The sequence below is a fragment of the Caenorhabditis elegans genome, chromosome V, assembly GCF_000002985.6.
Source record: "Caenorhabditis elegans chromosome V".
Lineage (NCBI taxonomy): Eukaryota > Metazoa > Nematoda > Chromadorea > Rhabditida > Rhabditidae > Caenorhabditis > Caenorhabditis elegans.
This window is the reverse complement of record NC_003283.11, coordinates 12059781-12075729: the sequence shown is the minus strand read 5'-3', so window position 1 is coordinate 12075729 and position 15949 is coordinate 12059781. Positions and strand designations below refer to the sequence as shown.

General features: G+C 35.4%; 5 protein-coding genes and 1 non-coding gene across 9 annotated transcripts; all 6 read left to right on the top strand.

Annotated features, from left to right (window-relative positions):
* Window positions 1–743: 743 nt before the first annotated feature.
* Window positions 744–2868, top strand: R07B7.6 (Nucleotid_trans domain-containing protein; the record flags this gene model as incomplete). 2 transcript variants are annotated; one of them, NM_001269470.4, is made up of 9 exons in its annotated part: window positions 744–805; window positions 857–958; window positions 1009–1121; window positions 1204–1669; window positions 1716–1869; window positions 2040–2295; window positions 2341–2471; window positions 2519–2634; window positions 2683–2868. In NM_001269470.4, 9 exons carry the CDS (start codon window positions 746–748, stop codon window positions 2740–2742), a joined length of 1458 nt encoding a protein of 485 aa, NP_001256399.1. The 2 variants fall into 2 exon arrangements, with proteins under 2 accessions (NP_001256399.1, NP_001256400.1); NM_001269471.3 differs by lacking the exons at window positions 744–805; window positions 857–958 and having other exon boundaries at window positions 1102–1121; window positions 2683–2742.
* Window positions 2869–5210: 2342 nt separating this feature from the next.
* Window positions 5211–7021, top strand: kmo-1 (Kynurenine 3-monooxygenase; the record flags this gene model as incomplete). Its single annotated transcript, NM_073624.8, has 8 exons — window positions 5211–5504; window positions 5551–5735; window positions 5792–5887; window positions 5930–6087; window positions 6138–6246; window positions 6297–6444; window positions 6499–6556; window positions 6601–7021. The coding sequence occupies 8 exons, from the start codon at window positions 5211–5213 to the stop codon at window positions 6936–6938; spliced, it is 1386 nt and encodes a 461-aa protein (NP_506025.1). The 3' UTR covers window positions 6939–7021.
* Window positions 7022–7772: 751 nt separating this feature from the next.
* kmo-2 (FAD-binding domain-containing protein) lies at window positions 7773–9765 on the top strand (the record flags this gene model as incomplete). Of its 2 annotated transcripts, none has more annotated exons than NM_001136430.1 (6): window positions 7773–8069; window positions 8247–8320; window positions 8370–8680; window positions 8728–8836; window positions 8886–9177; window positions 9345–9599. In NM_001136430.1, the coding sequence occupies 6 exons, from the start codon at window positions 7773–7775 to the stop codon at window positions 9597–9599; spliced, it is 1338 nt and encodes a 445-aa protein (NP_001129902.1). The 2 variants fall into 2 exon arrangements, with proteins under 2 accessions (NP_001129902.1, NP_001359579.1); NM_001373128.2 differs by having other exon boundaries at window positions 7835–8069; window positions 9345–9765.
* Window positions 9766–10338: 573 nt separating this feature from the next.
* pqn-53 (Prion-like-(Q/N-rich)-domain-bearing protein) lies at window positions 10339–12298 on the top strand. Of its 2 annotated transcripts, NM_073622.7 has the most exons (6): window positions 10339–10493; window positions 10545–10763; window positions 10811–10867; window positions 11250–11639; window positions 11696–11908; window positions 12046–12298. In NM_073622.7, the coding sequence occupies exons 1-6, from the start codon at window positions 10371–10373 to the stop codon at window positions 12127–12129; spliced, it is 1086 nt and encodes a 361-aa protein (NP_506023.2). In that variant the 5' UTR covers window positions 10339–10370; the 3' UTR covers window positions 12130–12298. The 2 variants fall into 2 exon arrangements, 1 of the variants encoding a protein (NP_506023.2); NR_024311.1 differs by having other exon boundaries at window positions 10371–10493; window positions 10811–11639; window positions 12046–12129.
* Window positions 10941–11044, top strand: R07B7.20. Its single transcript, NR_102081.1, has one exon. It is a non-coding gene; the product is annotated as an Unclassified non-coding RNA R07B7.20 (non-coding RNA).
* A 63-nt stretch (window positions 12299–12361) lies between the features above and the next one.
* clh-6 (Chloride channel protein) lies at window positions 12362–15496 on the top strand (the record flags this gene model as incomplete). Its single annotated transcript, NM_073621.6, has 10 exons — window positions 12362–12399; window positions 12447–12537; window positions 12585–12731; window positions 12774–12912; window positions 12959–13152; window positions 13199–13988; window positions 14034–14469; window positions 14518–14790; window positions 14898–15081; window positions 15129–15496. The coding sequence occupies 10 exons, from the start codon at window positions 12362–12364 to the stop codon at window positions 15225–15227; spliced, it is 2391 nt and encodes a 796-aa protein (NP_506022.1). The 3' UTR covers window positions 15228–15496.
* Between the last annotated feature and the right edge of the window lie 453 nt (window positions 15497–15949).

The following is a 15949-nucleotide window of genomic DNA, read 5'->3' as shown; positions in this document are numbered from 1 at the left end:
TTTAATTTTTTACATTAGTATCTGGTTTTTTATCACAAAATAATTTGTAAATTTGTTACATATTAAATTTAATCTTGAAAAAACACTTGAAATCGAGAAAATTCCATTTTGGCAAATCGCCATAACTACAAATCCAAATTAATTTAAACTAGAAATATTTACTTCAATTTCAAAAGATGTACCACTCACACGTCAATGATATCAATTTCCGGGAACTTGGATGTTTCAGTTGGTTTTTTCTCTTTTATTAACATTTGATGGATTTCAGTTTTGCTTTTACATCTATGTACATGTTTCTGTTTCGTTTTGTGTTTCTAAGCTTTTCGCGGCTGAGTTCGTTTTTTTATTACCGTCTTGCAGGACGGTGACCGTTAGATATTGAAGAGAGAAGCTGAGTACAATAGTATTTCGGAACAAAAGTTTGTTGCAAATAATAATAGTTTAATATGAGTTTCAACTATTCCAAGCGGTTGTGAAACATAATAAGTTTAAGCTGTTGACGTATTTTTGTTGCGAGGGACTAATTATTTGTTTCCAATCTAACTGTCAACGTCAAGGGGATGAAAAAAACAATTTTTTAAAATTAATATCCTAAAAATGTTTGGAAAGGGGAAAAACAAGAGCTTGAAGACTTAAAAATATATTCTATCATTTTTTCCCCGAGTTTTTATTCACAATCATGTCTCTTGATAACACTCCAGTTTTACTGTCATATCCTTCTCAAACAATTTTGAAACTTTCAGAAATGTCAGCCACAAGATACAAGAGATTAACTGACATTGATCTAGATGCGGATATTAATACCGTAAGCTAAACAGTTTTTATTTCAACTTTGGAGTGAAAAGTTTAATTATAGATTCCTGAATCTCGTTCTATTCAATCAACATTAATTGGTTTTATTCTGTTGTTTGGATTCGTAGCATGTATGATATTTCTCACAAGTGTTCAAGCTCATCCGGTATAAATTTTTAAACAAGGAATTCATGTTTTAAACCATATTAAATTAAGGCAAGAGTATCACTACAAGATAATGGAAAAAACAGTCCAATTCTAAGAACTCGGTCTCAAGAAAAACCGAGAAAGAGGAATATTACCAAATGGATGGACAATTATTTTACGGCGTGAGTGTTTATGTTTTTGAAATTTTAGAGAAGTCATGAATCATTACTTTCGAGACATTTTCAATTTCCAAATATTTTTCAGCGATGAAAGTCAATTTCTAAATTGCTCAGAAATGATAAAAAACAACAAAGACGTAATTGAGCTGTATGTGAATAATGGACGAATGAAACTTGACAACGAACGATTATTTGAATTACCAATGGATTGTCCTTCAATAAAAAATCGAATATATGGAGACATGCCATCATTTCGACCTCTCAAACGACCCATCGCTTTTGTACGAACTATTTATAAGATTTACGAACTTCAAGAGGCTTTACTATCTATATCATACCATCCAGACAATGTCTTCTGTTTTGTAATGGATTCAAAGAGTACTGATCGATTAAAAGAATCTGTTAGAATAATGAGTAGTTGTTTTACAAACGTTGTAGTACTTGGAAAAGAGTATAGTTTGAACAGTGGAGGTCATGGGCAAGATCCAGCACATTTTGATTGTCTCAAAACTATATTAGACAGAAAATGGGATCATGCTATTATTCTTCAGGTAAATTAATAATTAATATTTTTACTAAAACATCTTCCATTTTTAGAATTTCGACTTGATAATCAAAACGCCTTATCAACTATCAGATATTAGTGAATCCCTCAATTACACAAGTATCATGGGTTTTGATCATGGATTCTCCTACAGATACAATACAAAAGCAAAGTGGACTCCGGCTGGGATGAAGCTTTTTAAAATTGGTAAAGTGTTTCAATATTTCAAAACTGACATTTATATAATGTTTAAAAATATTCAAAACTTTAACAAAGCTCAATATTAAAATAAATTAAAGAGAAGATTTTCGTGAAAGAAGATGTTTTTCTGGAGAAACAATTTCAGTTTAAAAAAACACAAAGTTAGATTGTTTCAGAAACTGGAGTGCCAAATGAAATTCTTAATAGAAACCTAATTGTTCGGAAAAGCTTAAACGAAGTCATTGTCTCAAAAGTCTTTGTGAAATCAATGTTCGAAAAATTGAATATGGATATAATCATCAAACTATTTGATGATAACGATTACTATGGAGTTGACGAGATGCTTGTTCAAACACTTTATGAAAACTATCTTGGTTTGGAAGGACAAATGGAATCAAATTGTACTAGAAATCACAATGATATTCTGACAAGGTAACCGGTTTTTTTTTCTTTTGTGGAGTAACAGTTTCATTTCAGAATGACGCATTGGGATTTTAGTGGTCCTAATGGATTTGACAAGGAATGTCATTCGAAATGGAAACGGCATGGAATTTGCATTATGGGTGTTGAATACATGAATGAACTAATTAAAAGTCAACAAGTCATAGGTATATCTGAACATTTATGAAAAAATGTGCAAGTTTATCTTTTCCAGCAAACAAAGTTATGGCAACTTTCGATTTCGGAACTATTGCTTGCATGCGTGAGATGATAAAAAGAAATACTGCAGGGGAAACGCCAAATACCCAATGGTTAACTTCTTTTCCGCAGGTAAATCTTTGCTGGAAAAATGGAACAGGAAATAGGTGTTTCTTTCAGTTTCGAGAAATGCAACAAAAGGCAAACGGGACATACGACAGGAATAAGTTTGATTGTTAAAGTTGGATGATTTATGCGGGTTTCCAATGTTACGGGAAATTACTTCGTGTAATTTTTATTTAATTGTGTTCTAATTTATGTCATTTACAAGTATTATTTCTTTACATAAAATTGTTTGAAAGTCAATTTTTGTTTTGGAAGCTTGTTGATAAAAATATGGCTATATATCATACATATTTCCTTTGCTCTATAGTAGGCTGTCAAAAAAGTATTTTTCCTTTTTTGTTTTGTCATTGTGGGCTGCTCTGAAAGCAACTAAATTGGATTTAAATGTACTAAAAGCCAGTGTTGAATCGGATCCATTTAAAACTACCTGTGAGCTTGCAAGCACGTTTGGGATGCATCATAGCTCCATAGCAAATGGCTTTAAACTTCTTGGTATGAGGAAACTCCTTGGTCTTTTCGTACTTCATGATCTGACCCGTGTCACCCTTCACCGCTGGACCGGCACTGGAGATGAAACGTGGGTGCTCCACGATAATCACCACAGGCATGCCCAGTGGGTTGGAAAATGAGAAATTGCAAGTTATAATTCCCTAAATAATAATTAAAAGATGGCCGACTAGAAAATAGGATATCTATATAGATTTGCCGAGTAGGAACGTATGATTTCTGGTGAAGAGAAAATGGGGGGAATTGTGAACAATAGAATATCCAATGATTCAAACAATCGAATTTCACTACAATAATGAATCCTAGGTCCCTAGAAATCTCAGGTTCCTAGAAACCCTCAAAATTATTGTACGGCCTAATAGACCGAAGTTAGTTCTTTTCAGTCGGCCACCTGTCAGCATTGGCGTTGATTTACAACCTCTACCTTTACACGACTTACAACCTTTACAACCTCTTGTTGGCCAAATGTAGAAGACAGTGGTTTGAATGACATGGTCCTCTTCATCATAAACAACAACAAAAGTAATATATATTATGACTGTTATGACTCGGCAATAAAAAAACAAAATCCGAGTTTTAAAATATGCAGAGTAACTAAAAATGATGCAGAGTAACTAAAAATGAGTAACTAAAATCATTTTTATCATATATGATAAAAATGCGGCGTGCACTCAAAAACACTGAAACAAAACCTGAACTTGATCTATTTTGTTTTCTTTTTCGTGTTTTTTTTGTGTGAGTTGTATAGTTTGTTGATAGTTTTCTTTTGTTTTATCAAGCGAACATCTTACTTTCTCACGTAATTCTATACATTTGTCACACAGTTTTCAGGTGTTTCATATCTTTTTCCAAGTCAACTGTCTGATTTAGCGACGAAAATCAAAATCAGAGACCATTTTATCCATCTACATGGCCTTCATCAACTCATCGGAAGATGCGCAGGTAGTCTTTCGTCGCTGTTGGGCCACGTGGTATCATGCCCTTATCTTCTTTTCATCTTGCAATTGTTTTTGTTCCATTCCTCATTTTTCGACCAGTTTATTTAGTAACTATGATATGCTCTGCAGTTCTTAATATTGAGTTTCAATTAAAGTATATTTGACAACAGTTTAGTTTTAATAACTTTAAAATTGTCAACAAGTTTTAGAAATTTAGTGTTTTAAATATTGCTTTTAAAACTAAATGTATTAGATTTGTTTAGCTAACACAATACGTTTAATTAAAGTAATACTTGAGCTTTTGAATGAAATTTTAAAATACTAAAACCTCCAATAATCGTTTCATGCGATTTCCATGTACGTGCAAAACTGGATATCAACAGTTCAAGGGAAGTTCCCTGCAGAAAATTGGTAATGAAAACTTTGTGTATGCTTTTAAATCTGTGATAAGAAATGTTTCAAATTATTCTGATAAGATATAGTAAGCAAATTTGTAATCAGTTAATTTTTCACTAAAAGTTGTTAATTTAAAAAATATAGAAAAGCTTCAGTACGTTCATTCTCTCATTTAAATTTTTTTCTAATCTTGAACAGTGAGTACTGCAAGTGAGGAAGAGAATAAAGAACGCGTCCTATAAAAAAAACTAAAGTTTTGCAAAAAAATGTATTCCGATCAAAAAGTGGGGAACTCAGTTTTTATATCTATTTGTTGTAAGAAGTCGATCAAAAATTGTTTTTTCTTTCAGTTTCATGTTCTAATTATGTCTACATTGTAGGGGCTTTAGATTCCTAGAAAAGTGACACAAACTTATTTTCCCCGCATTTTGATTAAAATCAAAAATTTCAAAATTTTTTGAAACGTTTTATTATGAAGCTTGTCCATTTTAGCACCATGTAACTAATTTTTAAAAAATTATTTCTTTACTGACTTTTTTATATGTCTAATTTAATACCTAAAACTTTCTGACAACTTCTTACCCGTTTCCAAGTTATTATCCAATATTTTCAAATTGTAAAAAAAAATTTTCAAATCTCCGTATCACAACTAGCGTGTTCCTTTTCCAACTGTTTATAAAATGATTTTTTGTGACAAAAACCGAGTATTACTATAAGTTCAAAACAAATTACTTTTTTAAGATGCCATCCGTCGCAATCGCGGGTGCCGGTCTTGTCGGAGCACTAAATGCGTGTTTCTTTGCTCAAAAAGGATGGGATGTGTCTGTGTACGAGTTCCGTAAAGATATTCGAACAATGAAACATGTCCAGGGACGTAGTATTAATTTGGCATTGAGTCAAAGAGGAAAATCTGCACTTGAAGCAGTTGGATTGAAAGAATATATTGTAAATCAAGGAGTTCCATTGTATGCAAGACTTATACATAATAAAGATGGGAAAACGTACAGCAGGCAACCATATGGAAAACCAGGAGAGGTTTGAAATATTAAATATGGAAATATATAAATGTATGGAATTTTAGCATATTGTATCCATCAATCGTCGGCATTTAAATGAAGTGATGATTACTCAAGCAGAAAAGTCTCCAAACGTCAAATTTTTCTTTGAGCACAAAGTGAAAAATGTTGACTATGATAAGAAGCAGCTAGTAGTACAATGTACATCTCAACCGTCGAAGATACCTACTTTTGGTAATAAATCCCCACCGTAAGTCAATATGGAATAACTTGCTGCTTTTATAAAAAATTTAAAATTATTTTCAGACAAGAGCATGCTGAGTTCCACGTGGAAGCTGACCTCATTCTTGCATGTGATGGAGCTTATTCTGCTGTTCGAAGAAGTCTTATGACCATTCCGAGGTATGTATTTTTTCCAAATTTTCAAAAAATATTATTTTACAGATTTGACTTTTCCCAAGAATACATTGAACATGGATATGTAGAGTTAAATATAATGGCAAATAACAATGAATTTGCCTTCGAAGAGAATGTCTTCCATTTGTGGCCACGAGGTCATTTCACTTTGATTGCATTGGCTAATAGGGATAAAACTTTTACTGGTTTGTTGCAAAACTAATTTGTTTTATTTGATAATCCGTATCATTTACAGTAACAATATTTGCGCCTTTCTCGGAATTTGAGAAACATATGTCGACATCAGAAGATGTACTTTCATTCTTTGAAGAAAACTTCCCAGATGCATTTTTATTACTTGGAAAGTAAGATTAAGAGTTGAACATTCACATTAAAAACTTTTTTTCAAATTTAGGGAACACATAGCAGATACATTTAATCGAGTAAAACCACAACCTCTTGTTTCAATCAAATGTTCACCTCATTCATTCTTCGATAATCTCGTTCTAATGGGAGATGCTGCTCATGCAATGGTTCCTTTTTACGGACAGGGAATGAATTGTGTTCGTTTTCATAAATTAATGAAAATTGTTGAAAATTATTTTGTAACAGTTTAGGGCTTTGAGGATTGTCTTGTGTTTAGTGAAACACTCGAGGAGTACGGAAATGATATTGGTAAGTCACAAACATTCAATTGCGAATTGTAATTCAACTTTTAGCCAAAGCAGTCAAAGTCTACTCAGACGGTCGAGTCAACGATGCTCATTCCATTAATGATCTTGCAATGTACAACTACGAAGAACTCAAGGATCTTGTGAATAAAAGCTCCTACAAACTTCGTAAAAAGTTTGATACAATCATGAACTCAATATTTCCAAAAAGCTGGATTCCATTGTACTCTATGGTTACTTTCTCACGAATTCCATACTCGGAAGTAATTGAAAGAAGAAAAAGGCAAGATAAGATTCTGTCAAGAATAATGACAACTACATCTACATTAGCTTTGATTGGGGCTGCTGCTGGTATTTATGTGAATAGAGGAAAACTTGGTTTATAGCTTTTATTGTTTAATGATGCGTGTTTTTTAGAAAGTTCAAAAAAATCTGATGATAAATTTTTACAAGAGTTTTTTCCCGACTTTACATTATCATTACTGCTGTTTGGTTCTATGCACAGATGATTGTTTATCTATAGTTTCATCTATGCGGCCTGTCTGTCGTTATATTGTGACCTACATTCTTCCCACTTGCTCTTTTGGCCTCCCCGTCGCTGTGTAAAAGGTGATGGTAAATGAGAGTTATTCTAGTCCCATAGTGGCAATAGCGGAACCAGGGGTGTGCGGCAAATCTCAAAATTTGCCGAGCTCGGCAAATTCGGCATCTCTCTTTTTTCAATATTTGCCGAGCACGGCAAATTCGGCAAATTTGCCGTGCTTAACAAACTCGGAAAATTTTGATAATTTTTGATGTTTTTTGGAACACCAAAACTACCGAATTCGTAACACACATCTGGTTTCTGAATTAGTTCCGTGTAGTATGTCTAGTTGAGCATAAAACTAACTCAATTTTGTGTCATTTTACTAAATTTTTGGCGAAAAAATCAATCAAAATTGTACTGTAAAATTTTTGACGTGTGCGGCAAATTTCGAAATTTGCCGAGCTCGGCCAATTCGGCAAATCTACTTTTTTGAAATTTGCCGTGCTCGGCAAATTCGGCAAATTCGGCAAGTTTGCCGCACACCCCTGAGCGGAACCCCCGTCACAACTAGAATGGTATATTTGGGGGGTCGACCAAGGACTACAGAAAGTAAAACAATTCAATCACGTATTTGACACGCTGAAGATTTATTTAATTTACTTGTTTTTCTTCCTAAATAATTCATTTCTGAACAATGCCGTCAGTTGTGATAGCTGGTGGAGGTCTTGTTGGATCTGCGAATGCGTGTTTTTTTGGACAGAAGGGATGGATTGTGGATGTCTACGAGTCGCGTTTTGATCCACGTGGAAACCATATGGAAAATGGAAAAAGTATTAATTTGGCATTAGGCGTTCGTGCAATGAGTACAATGAAGAGAATTGGTCTGAAGGAAAAAGTTATTCATATTGGTGTGCCAATTCGAGATCAAATTGCTCATTTTGGGGACACAAAAGGAAAACTGAAGAGACTACCTGTTCTCAATGATGACGATGTAAGTAGAAGTTCAAGAGTACACATCATTGCTTAACTTATATTTATGAATTTTCGTCGTTTTTATTTTGTAATATCTGAAAATTAACCGAAATATGAGGTGTCAAAATGTAATGCACAGTGTCAATGAGCTAATAGAGAATTTTTTATCGAAAACAATTAATTTAAACTATTTTAGTTCATTCTCACAATAAATCGTCAAGAACTGAGCCAAATATTGATCAACGAAGCGGAAAAATATAATAATGTTAAGTGAGTTCAACATCACAATTAATTAAGCAAACAGATTTTACAATTACAGATTTCATTTCAATTGTAAAGCAACCAAATTTGACTTGAAAAGTGAATCTCTGATTGTACAGAATTCGGATAATTTGAGTACTGTAGATGGTGATCTGTTTCTGGCTTGTGATGGAGCACACTCTTCAATTAGAAGAAGCCTTCTCAAGGCTCCAGGTTTCAATTTCAGTCAAAAGTATTCGGAATTCGGTTATATTGATCTGAGTGTAAATTCTACACAACAATGTGATCTAAAATTGGGAACACATTATTCCTGGAGAAGAAGAGGTATTATCCTTGTTGCCATTGTAAATAAAGATCAGTCATTGACTGGTAAGACTTATATTGGAATTATATCTATCTAAAGTCAAAATTTTCAGTTTCGATGTTCGCCACGTTCTCAGAGTTCGAGTCTAATTTGGTTGGTCCCGTAGAATCTGTTTTGTTTTTTAAGAACAATTTTTATGAAATCTTCAAGATTCTTGGAGAGTGAGTGGCTTCATTTTTCCTTGTTGTTTTCGAACGAATATTATTCTAGAGATCACATCAGAAACACAATTGCCAGAAACAAACCGCAGGCAATTATAAGTGTTCAATGCTCACAGCACGTCTTCTTCGACAAATTGGTATTGATGGGCGATGCAGCACATGCAATGGTTCCATTCAATGGTCAAGGTGTCAATTGTGGATTTGAGGATTGCCTTGTGTTGCAGGAAATTATGGATCAATATGAGGAAGATGAATTGGAAGATGTTATCAAAGAGTATTCAAAAGTTAGAACAAATGAGACGAATATCATTAATCAAATGGAATGGGATGTCAATTTAACGGTTAGATTTCTACATTTTATATTTCTTCGGGTGCTCATCTTGTAAGTAAGATTCTTGATTCTATATTGATAAGTGTCAAAATTCTACGAAAACATAAATACACAGTTCTGAAACATAATACTTTTACTATAGCGAGATTTCATGTTACTTGATAATTTTTGTTACAGCTCACGAGTTCCGTCCATGGCAGCCTGGGATGGATTCGAGAAATACGTGCACACATAAAACTATTGTTATGCTTCATTTTCCCATCATCGTTCACATTGGCAGCCTTCTCTCGGGAGAAATACTCTGAAATTGCCAGAAAAGCACAGATCGTCGAGAAGTGCACATCCTTATTCACAAACGTTTTCATTGTTTTCATAATTTCTGTCATTAGCCTCTTTTGGTATTGTGTGTTGGCAGTTTTATGGGCGAATTGACACCAAGATATACTCTACAGTACTCGGATACTGTAGAGGAAATCTTCAAGCATACTGTCTGCAATGTGCCGTCGTTTCTGGTGTTTGCGTCCAAGAAGTCTCGTGATTTAAAAACAAGTACCGATATTTTAAAAACGATTTTCTTTGCTGAATAAATATATTTATAAATACTGTTTTTCAGACATTTATTGAATTAAAATCCGTTTTTTCCTTAAATTTATGAAATTCCCCAATACGAACTATGTATTCTCTCGTTGCTCACTATGAAACCCACTTGAATGTTCCACCTTGCCCACCGAAATCGATTTTTTTTTTAATTTTTTTTACATCAGTGCAAACATTAACAGCTGTCTAGTGCACACTCAGACCGGTCGGTTCTGCTGCTATGCAGTAATATCTGTTTGCTCACCGATCATCAGTTTTATTATTTTCAAAAAAGAAACAGCATTTAAAACGGGAATTTGTTTTTTTCAACGTATAGGCCAAACACTGAATAATTTGGTTTTGTTATAATTGCTCTTCTACGCTGTGAGTCATCAATCGATAACCGCTCCGCAACCGCAATTGCCGTTCGTACTCTGCCACGCGACTTTCCCATCTGCTCTTCTTCTCTCACTCTCTTTCCCCCTCACTCTCTCTCTCACATTTTCGTTCATTCTATTCACCATCTTGTTACACTCATATCGTCTTATATTTTTCATTGTCTGTTCTTTTCTTTCTAAAAACAGTTTATTTTCAGTTTTATCCGCATTCTTCATATCGTTCATCGAAATGGCTGAAAAAATCAACATGTCTCTGGATGAAATCATCAAGCATGGCCAGAAAAAAGTGAAGTCCGAGCGAGTATCTGCACCAGCAGGAGCATCTACTAGCAACAAAGCTGGAAACAAACCCGTGAGTTTTAAAATAAAATAAGCAACTTTTAAGAATAAATAATTTTTATAGACTCGCCCAGGAAATGCCGGAAGAAACAACCGCAGAGTCCCACCAAGAAAGAGTGCTCAAGTTGTTTTGGCGAACAAGGTTTTGAAGAAATCGAAAGCAATTGCTGCTCGTCGTGCAGCTGGAGGTCAAAAACGCGTTTTCGGTGCCCGTGGAAAACCTGCTGCGGCTGCAGGATTGAGCGCTGTTGCCACCAAGAAGCTGGTTAATAAGCTCGTCAAGGTAAATCTTGTTTATATAATTCATTCTAATAAACCATCACATTACAGAATGCCCTTCGCAAAAGAACCAATATCACGACTGTTCCAGTCGTTCGTAAGCGTGGAGTACGTTTTTACCAGATTTTGTTCTATAGTTGAATATCGAGCTTTGAAAAATGGATTCTTGAAGTGAAATCTGGATACCACACGCATTAAGCGTTGTAGTAAAAGGCTAAAAATCAGGTCGAGAGTTTGATTTATTCCTCTCGTGTCGCGATAGAACCTAGACGTTCTTCGTGTTTTTTGAAACCGCGATGAATAGTTGGAAATACGATCATCCACTATTGAAAACCTGATAGAAAGCCAGGCTTCTGCCAAAAAATCAGAACAGATGGTCTCAATTTGTGTGAAGTTCCTTCCGGAGAGACAGACAGCAACTTCTCCTCAGCTTCTTCAGCGTGTCGAGAGTTCTTCCAATCTTTCACGGAGGTAAGGTAAATGATTTCAGGGTGTTGCTGCTTCAACTCTTGCCGCCAGACGAAATTTTGCATTGAAACGAAATGTCACTGCTGCCCAAGTGATTCAACCTGTGAGAACAATCATCCAACAGAGACCAATAACGGCTCCTGTTCGTACTATCGTACAGCATGTTCGTCAAGCTCCAGTCAAAGTTGTTCGCCAAATCATCACTGCTCCTGTGCAATCTCAAGTGATTCGTAGAGCACCGCAACAACAAGTTCGTCAGAACCGTCCACAGCAGAGACGCAATGTGATTATTCAATCACAGCAATCGAGAAGATTCCGTCCAACAAACAACAACAATAATAATCGTCCAACAGTCATTCGTCGTCAAGTCGTTCAACAAGTTCCAAGACGCGCTCAAGTTCAAAGACCACAGGTAAAAATTCATTATTATTCAGTATCCAGTGTCAGAATTATATTGTTCGTTTTCAGTATGAGCAGGTCGTGCAAAGAGTAATCCAGACTCCAGTGGCTCAGCAACGTTTCCAACGCCAGCCACAACGCTTCCAGCAACAGCAACCTCGTTTCCAGCAACAACCCCCGCGCTTCCAGAGACAGCAGCAGCCACAACAACAGCAAGTTGTGAGAAGCGTCAGATATGTGAATGCAAGACCACCTGTTCAGAGAAACAATGTTGTTCGTCAAGTGAGTATTCAAACTTTTATTTGCTAGAATTGAATTAAAGATTATGATTGAGTTTTACAATACTAGCCACCAATTGGATTAATATTATGAAACATAAATCTTAGGAATCTGTGGTGACCAATATATTGGTTTTTCAGGTTCAGCCAGTTCAATATCGTCCAGTCCAATACGTCACTGATCAGGTTGTCAACTCTCGTGGTCGTGGATTCCGTGCCTTCTAATTTCATCAACTCGTACACAATCAAGGATACTCAGAAGCTGCGTAGTTGTCTACACACCTTGCTTCATTTTATAAATTTATAATTCCTTCTTCCATAAACACCATGTTTAATAAAATACTCCGCCATACTCATTCTATTCACATCCAACAATAAACATGTTGCGTGTCTATCGAAATTAGTTACTTCTCTTATGTCTACAATAAGTTCAGTTGGATTTATTTCAACATTTCAGATGACATCCCGTAACAGGGTGCGAACAAGTTCTAATAGGTAAGAGACTAAATATCACTTGACTTCTCGGAAATAATATTTTTCAGTCTGGATCCAAATGAAGATCCTGTGTCGGGGCTAGAACGAGTCATGTCAAACTCGAATCTAGAACACGTTGCTCGGCAAAGAAGACGACTAGTGCGGGCAAAAACCAGCAATTTTTTCTGAAAATCAAGTTATTTCAGGAGGAAGAGCTGTTATTCTCAAGGCAATTGGATGATGTTGGTCGAACGGATAGCCATGAAGCATTGTCTGCTAGATACGAAAGTCTGAACTATGAAATATCTGAGAATCGACTCTATAGAGATGCTGAAAAGAAACCATCTCACCAGGTTTTGAGATTTCATAGATACAGTAACAATGTCACTTTTCAGTTAACTCTTTGGCGAATTTCTCGAAATCGTTGGTTTGTATGCTTTTTGATTGGAGTTTTCACTGGACTCGTCGCTGCATTTATTGATATTATGGTACACTACAGTAAAGATATCAAATTTAACTGGATTCTCAAATATTGTCAGTTATACTTATCTAACTAATCTATTGAAAACGAAACATTCAGTGCTCTCAAAGTGTGGCGAAGAGCAACGTGGAACGACTGCAGGGTGTATGTGGACCGTAATGATAGCTTGGATAGGATATAATTGTGTTCTCGTAACTATAGCTGCAATCCTTGTGATTTATGTAGCTCCGATTGCTGGAGGTTCTGGAATTCCTCAAATAAAGTGTTATCTTAACGGAATTGCGATTCCTGAGGTGTCATTTCCAGCTCAAAAATTTCTGAAACTTTCGTTTTTTCCAGGTTGTTCGTCTCAAAACGCTCGTTTCAAAAGCAGTTGGAGTTGCATGTTCGGTTGGCGGTGGTCTTTGTGCTGGAAAAGAAGGTCCTATGATCCATTCTGGAGCTGCTGTAGGAGCTGGGATATCACAGGGAAAAAGTTATTCCCTTGGAATCGATTTCGGACTTTTCCGCGAGTTTAGAAATGATCGAGAAAAAAGAGATTTCGTTTCTGCTGGTGCTGCTGCTGGAGTTGCTGCTGCTTTCGGAGCACCAATCGGAGGAGTTCTATTCTCTTTAGAAGAAGGAGCAAGCTTTTGGAATCAAGCTTTGACATGGAGAATGTTTTTCTCTGCAATGATCTCTTCATTCACTGTAAATTGGATTCTCAGTTGGTTCAATGGACGTAGTGGATGGCTCTCATGGACAGGTCTCGCGAATTTCGGAGTTTTCGAAAATAAGGATTATAATATTTGGGAAATTCCTTTGTTTCTTCTCATTGGAATAATTGGAGGCTGTCTTGGAGCTTTATTCAATTATTTAAATACAAAACTCACCGAGTTCCGTAAAAAATATGTGAGCAGCAAACTGGGTCGTTTGTTCGAATGTCTTCTTGTTGCCGCGGTATCAGGATTTCTTGCTTTCCTCACAATATTCGCAATTGACGATTGTCAGCCGATAGGAGCGAATCCTACAGCAACATCAACACAAATCAATCAAATGTGGTGCAAAAAAGGAGAATATTCTGCAGTAGCTTCTTTATTTTTTCAAAATCCTGAAGAAAGTGTGAAGAGTATGTTTCATAGTCCGATAAGTAAGTTTGATCTTTCAAAAACATTTAAGATCCAAATATTTTCAGATTCTTTTGGTGTCACAACTCTTGTTATTTTTGGAATTGAATATTTCTTGCTCACTCTCTGGACGTTCGGAATCTCTGTACCTTCTGGTGTCTTCATTCCAGCTATTCTTACTGGTGCAGCATGGGGCCGCCTGTTTGGAATTTTTGTTGAACGACTTTTCCCTTCGGTTACTGGAATTGATCCAGGAAAATACGCATTGGCAGGAGCTGCCGCACAACTCGGAGGCGTTGTTCGAATGACAATTTCATTAACAGCTATTATAATGGAAGCAACTAAAGATATTACATTTGGATTACCTATTATGTTGGTGTTGATGGTAACAAAATGGGTTGGAGATATGTTCAATGAAGGACTTTATGATGCTCATATTGATTTAGCAGAAGTTCCAATTCTTGGTTGGAATCCACCAAAGATGAGCAGAAACATTTTGGCAGAGTTGGTTTTTTTGTTGTAACAATTCGAAAATCTTTTTTTAATTTTCAGCCGCGTGATGCGAAAAGATGTTGTGGCTCTAGAACGGCGAGAAAGAGTATCCAGAATCGTTGAAATTCTTCGTTCCACACTTCATCATGGCTTTCCAGTAGTAGATAGAATCGAAGAATCGCCATACGAATCACTCCCTGATTATGGACGCCTGAAAGGTTATATTCTGCGATCACAACTGTTCAAACTTCTGGAAAATCGAATTTTCGAGGAAGAAGGAGCTTCAAACTCTGCACTTCCAAATGATTTTTATGAATGCCAGGATGACGACGAGTAAGTGATTTATATTGAATAAAATACGAATTTTAAAACAGAAATTGTTTGGTATTCAACATACTACGAAAATATTATAATTCAATTGTTATATATTTTATTTTCAGCCAAATGAAATCTGTTGCTGAACTCGGATTAACAAATTTCGACGAGTCATGTTTCCTGGACATTGAGCCCTACATGCATCCTCATCCGCACCGTGTTCCACTGAACACATCTCTTCCATTCATTTTCCGACTTTTCCGTGGACTTGGACTTCGATACCTTTTTGTGGTGAACGATGATAATCATGTGAGGACGAACATTATCCAAATTTATTTTTTAGTATTGTTTTTCAGCTTCGTGGTGTGATTACTAGAAAAGATGTTGCCAGATTCCGTGAAAGACGCCGAAACCGCGAGTATCATGTTGATGAACTTTATATTTCTGAATCTTAAATGTTCTTATTCTCTTTCATGTTCTACCATTGCCATTTTGAAAACGTGTTTTTTAAGTCATGGAAATGCACAGAGAGTTTAAAAAATATGTTTGCGTTTAGCAAGATGTCGTTTGGTCTCTTTTGGGAAATAAACTGAAAAACTGAAATTTCGTTTGAAAAAATAAATCGCAACACTACGTTGCAAAATGTGAACTTATTTTGAAATTTTCTGTTCATGTCATAGACACTTTCTTAACAATTTTATTCTGTGATAAATCTTAATCGGTACGTTTGTCTAATGTGTTTTCCGGTATTTAATTTCATTAATTATACTCTCTAGAAGGCGTGAAATAATACCATTATGATTTTATAGACAATTATAATTTTATAAAGGAGCATCGGTAATTAGGATGTACAGAAACACAATATAATTTTTAAAAAGGGTTGAAAGTAAACTTTTTTCAAAATTTAGGTATTATTGAGCCAAAGATCGCATTCGTAAACTCTACAATACCTAAATTATGATGCGAACTAATGCAGGAAAACAGACCAGGACTTTTGTGTATTTAAATATGTTTTGAAAAACGAAATGGGTTACTGTAGCCGAGGTAAAAGTACGCAGAGTTGCGTCATATCCGTTGTAAATAATTCGCCAAACGAAAATTATTTTCTAAATTAGTTTTTAGGAACATTTTTGTTTGGAATTTTGTATGAAACCATTTCACAAACCCTCATTTGATT

Coding starts and splice junctions, on each gene's coding strand:
- pqn-53 (NM_073622.7), top strand. CDS start 10,371: ATGGCTGAAAAAATCAACATGTCTCTGGATGAAATCATCAAGCATGGC. Junction 10,494..10,544: donor ACAAAGCTGGAAACAAACCC/GTGAGTTTTAAA, acceptor TAATTTTTATAG/ACTCGCCCAGGAAATGCCGG. Junction 11,909..12,045: donor GAAACAATGTTGTTCGTCAA/GTGAGTATTCAA, acceptor TTGGTTTTTCAG/GTTCAGCCAGTTCAATATCG.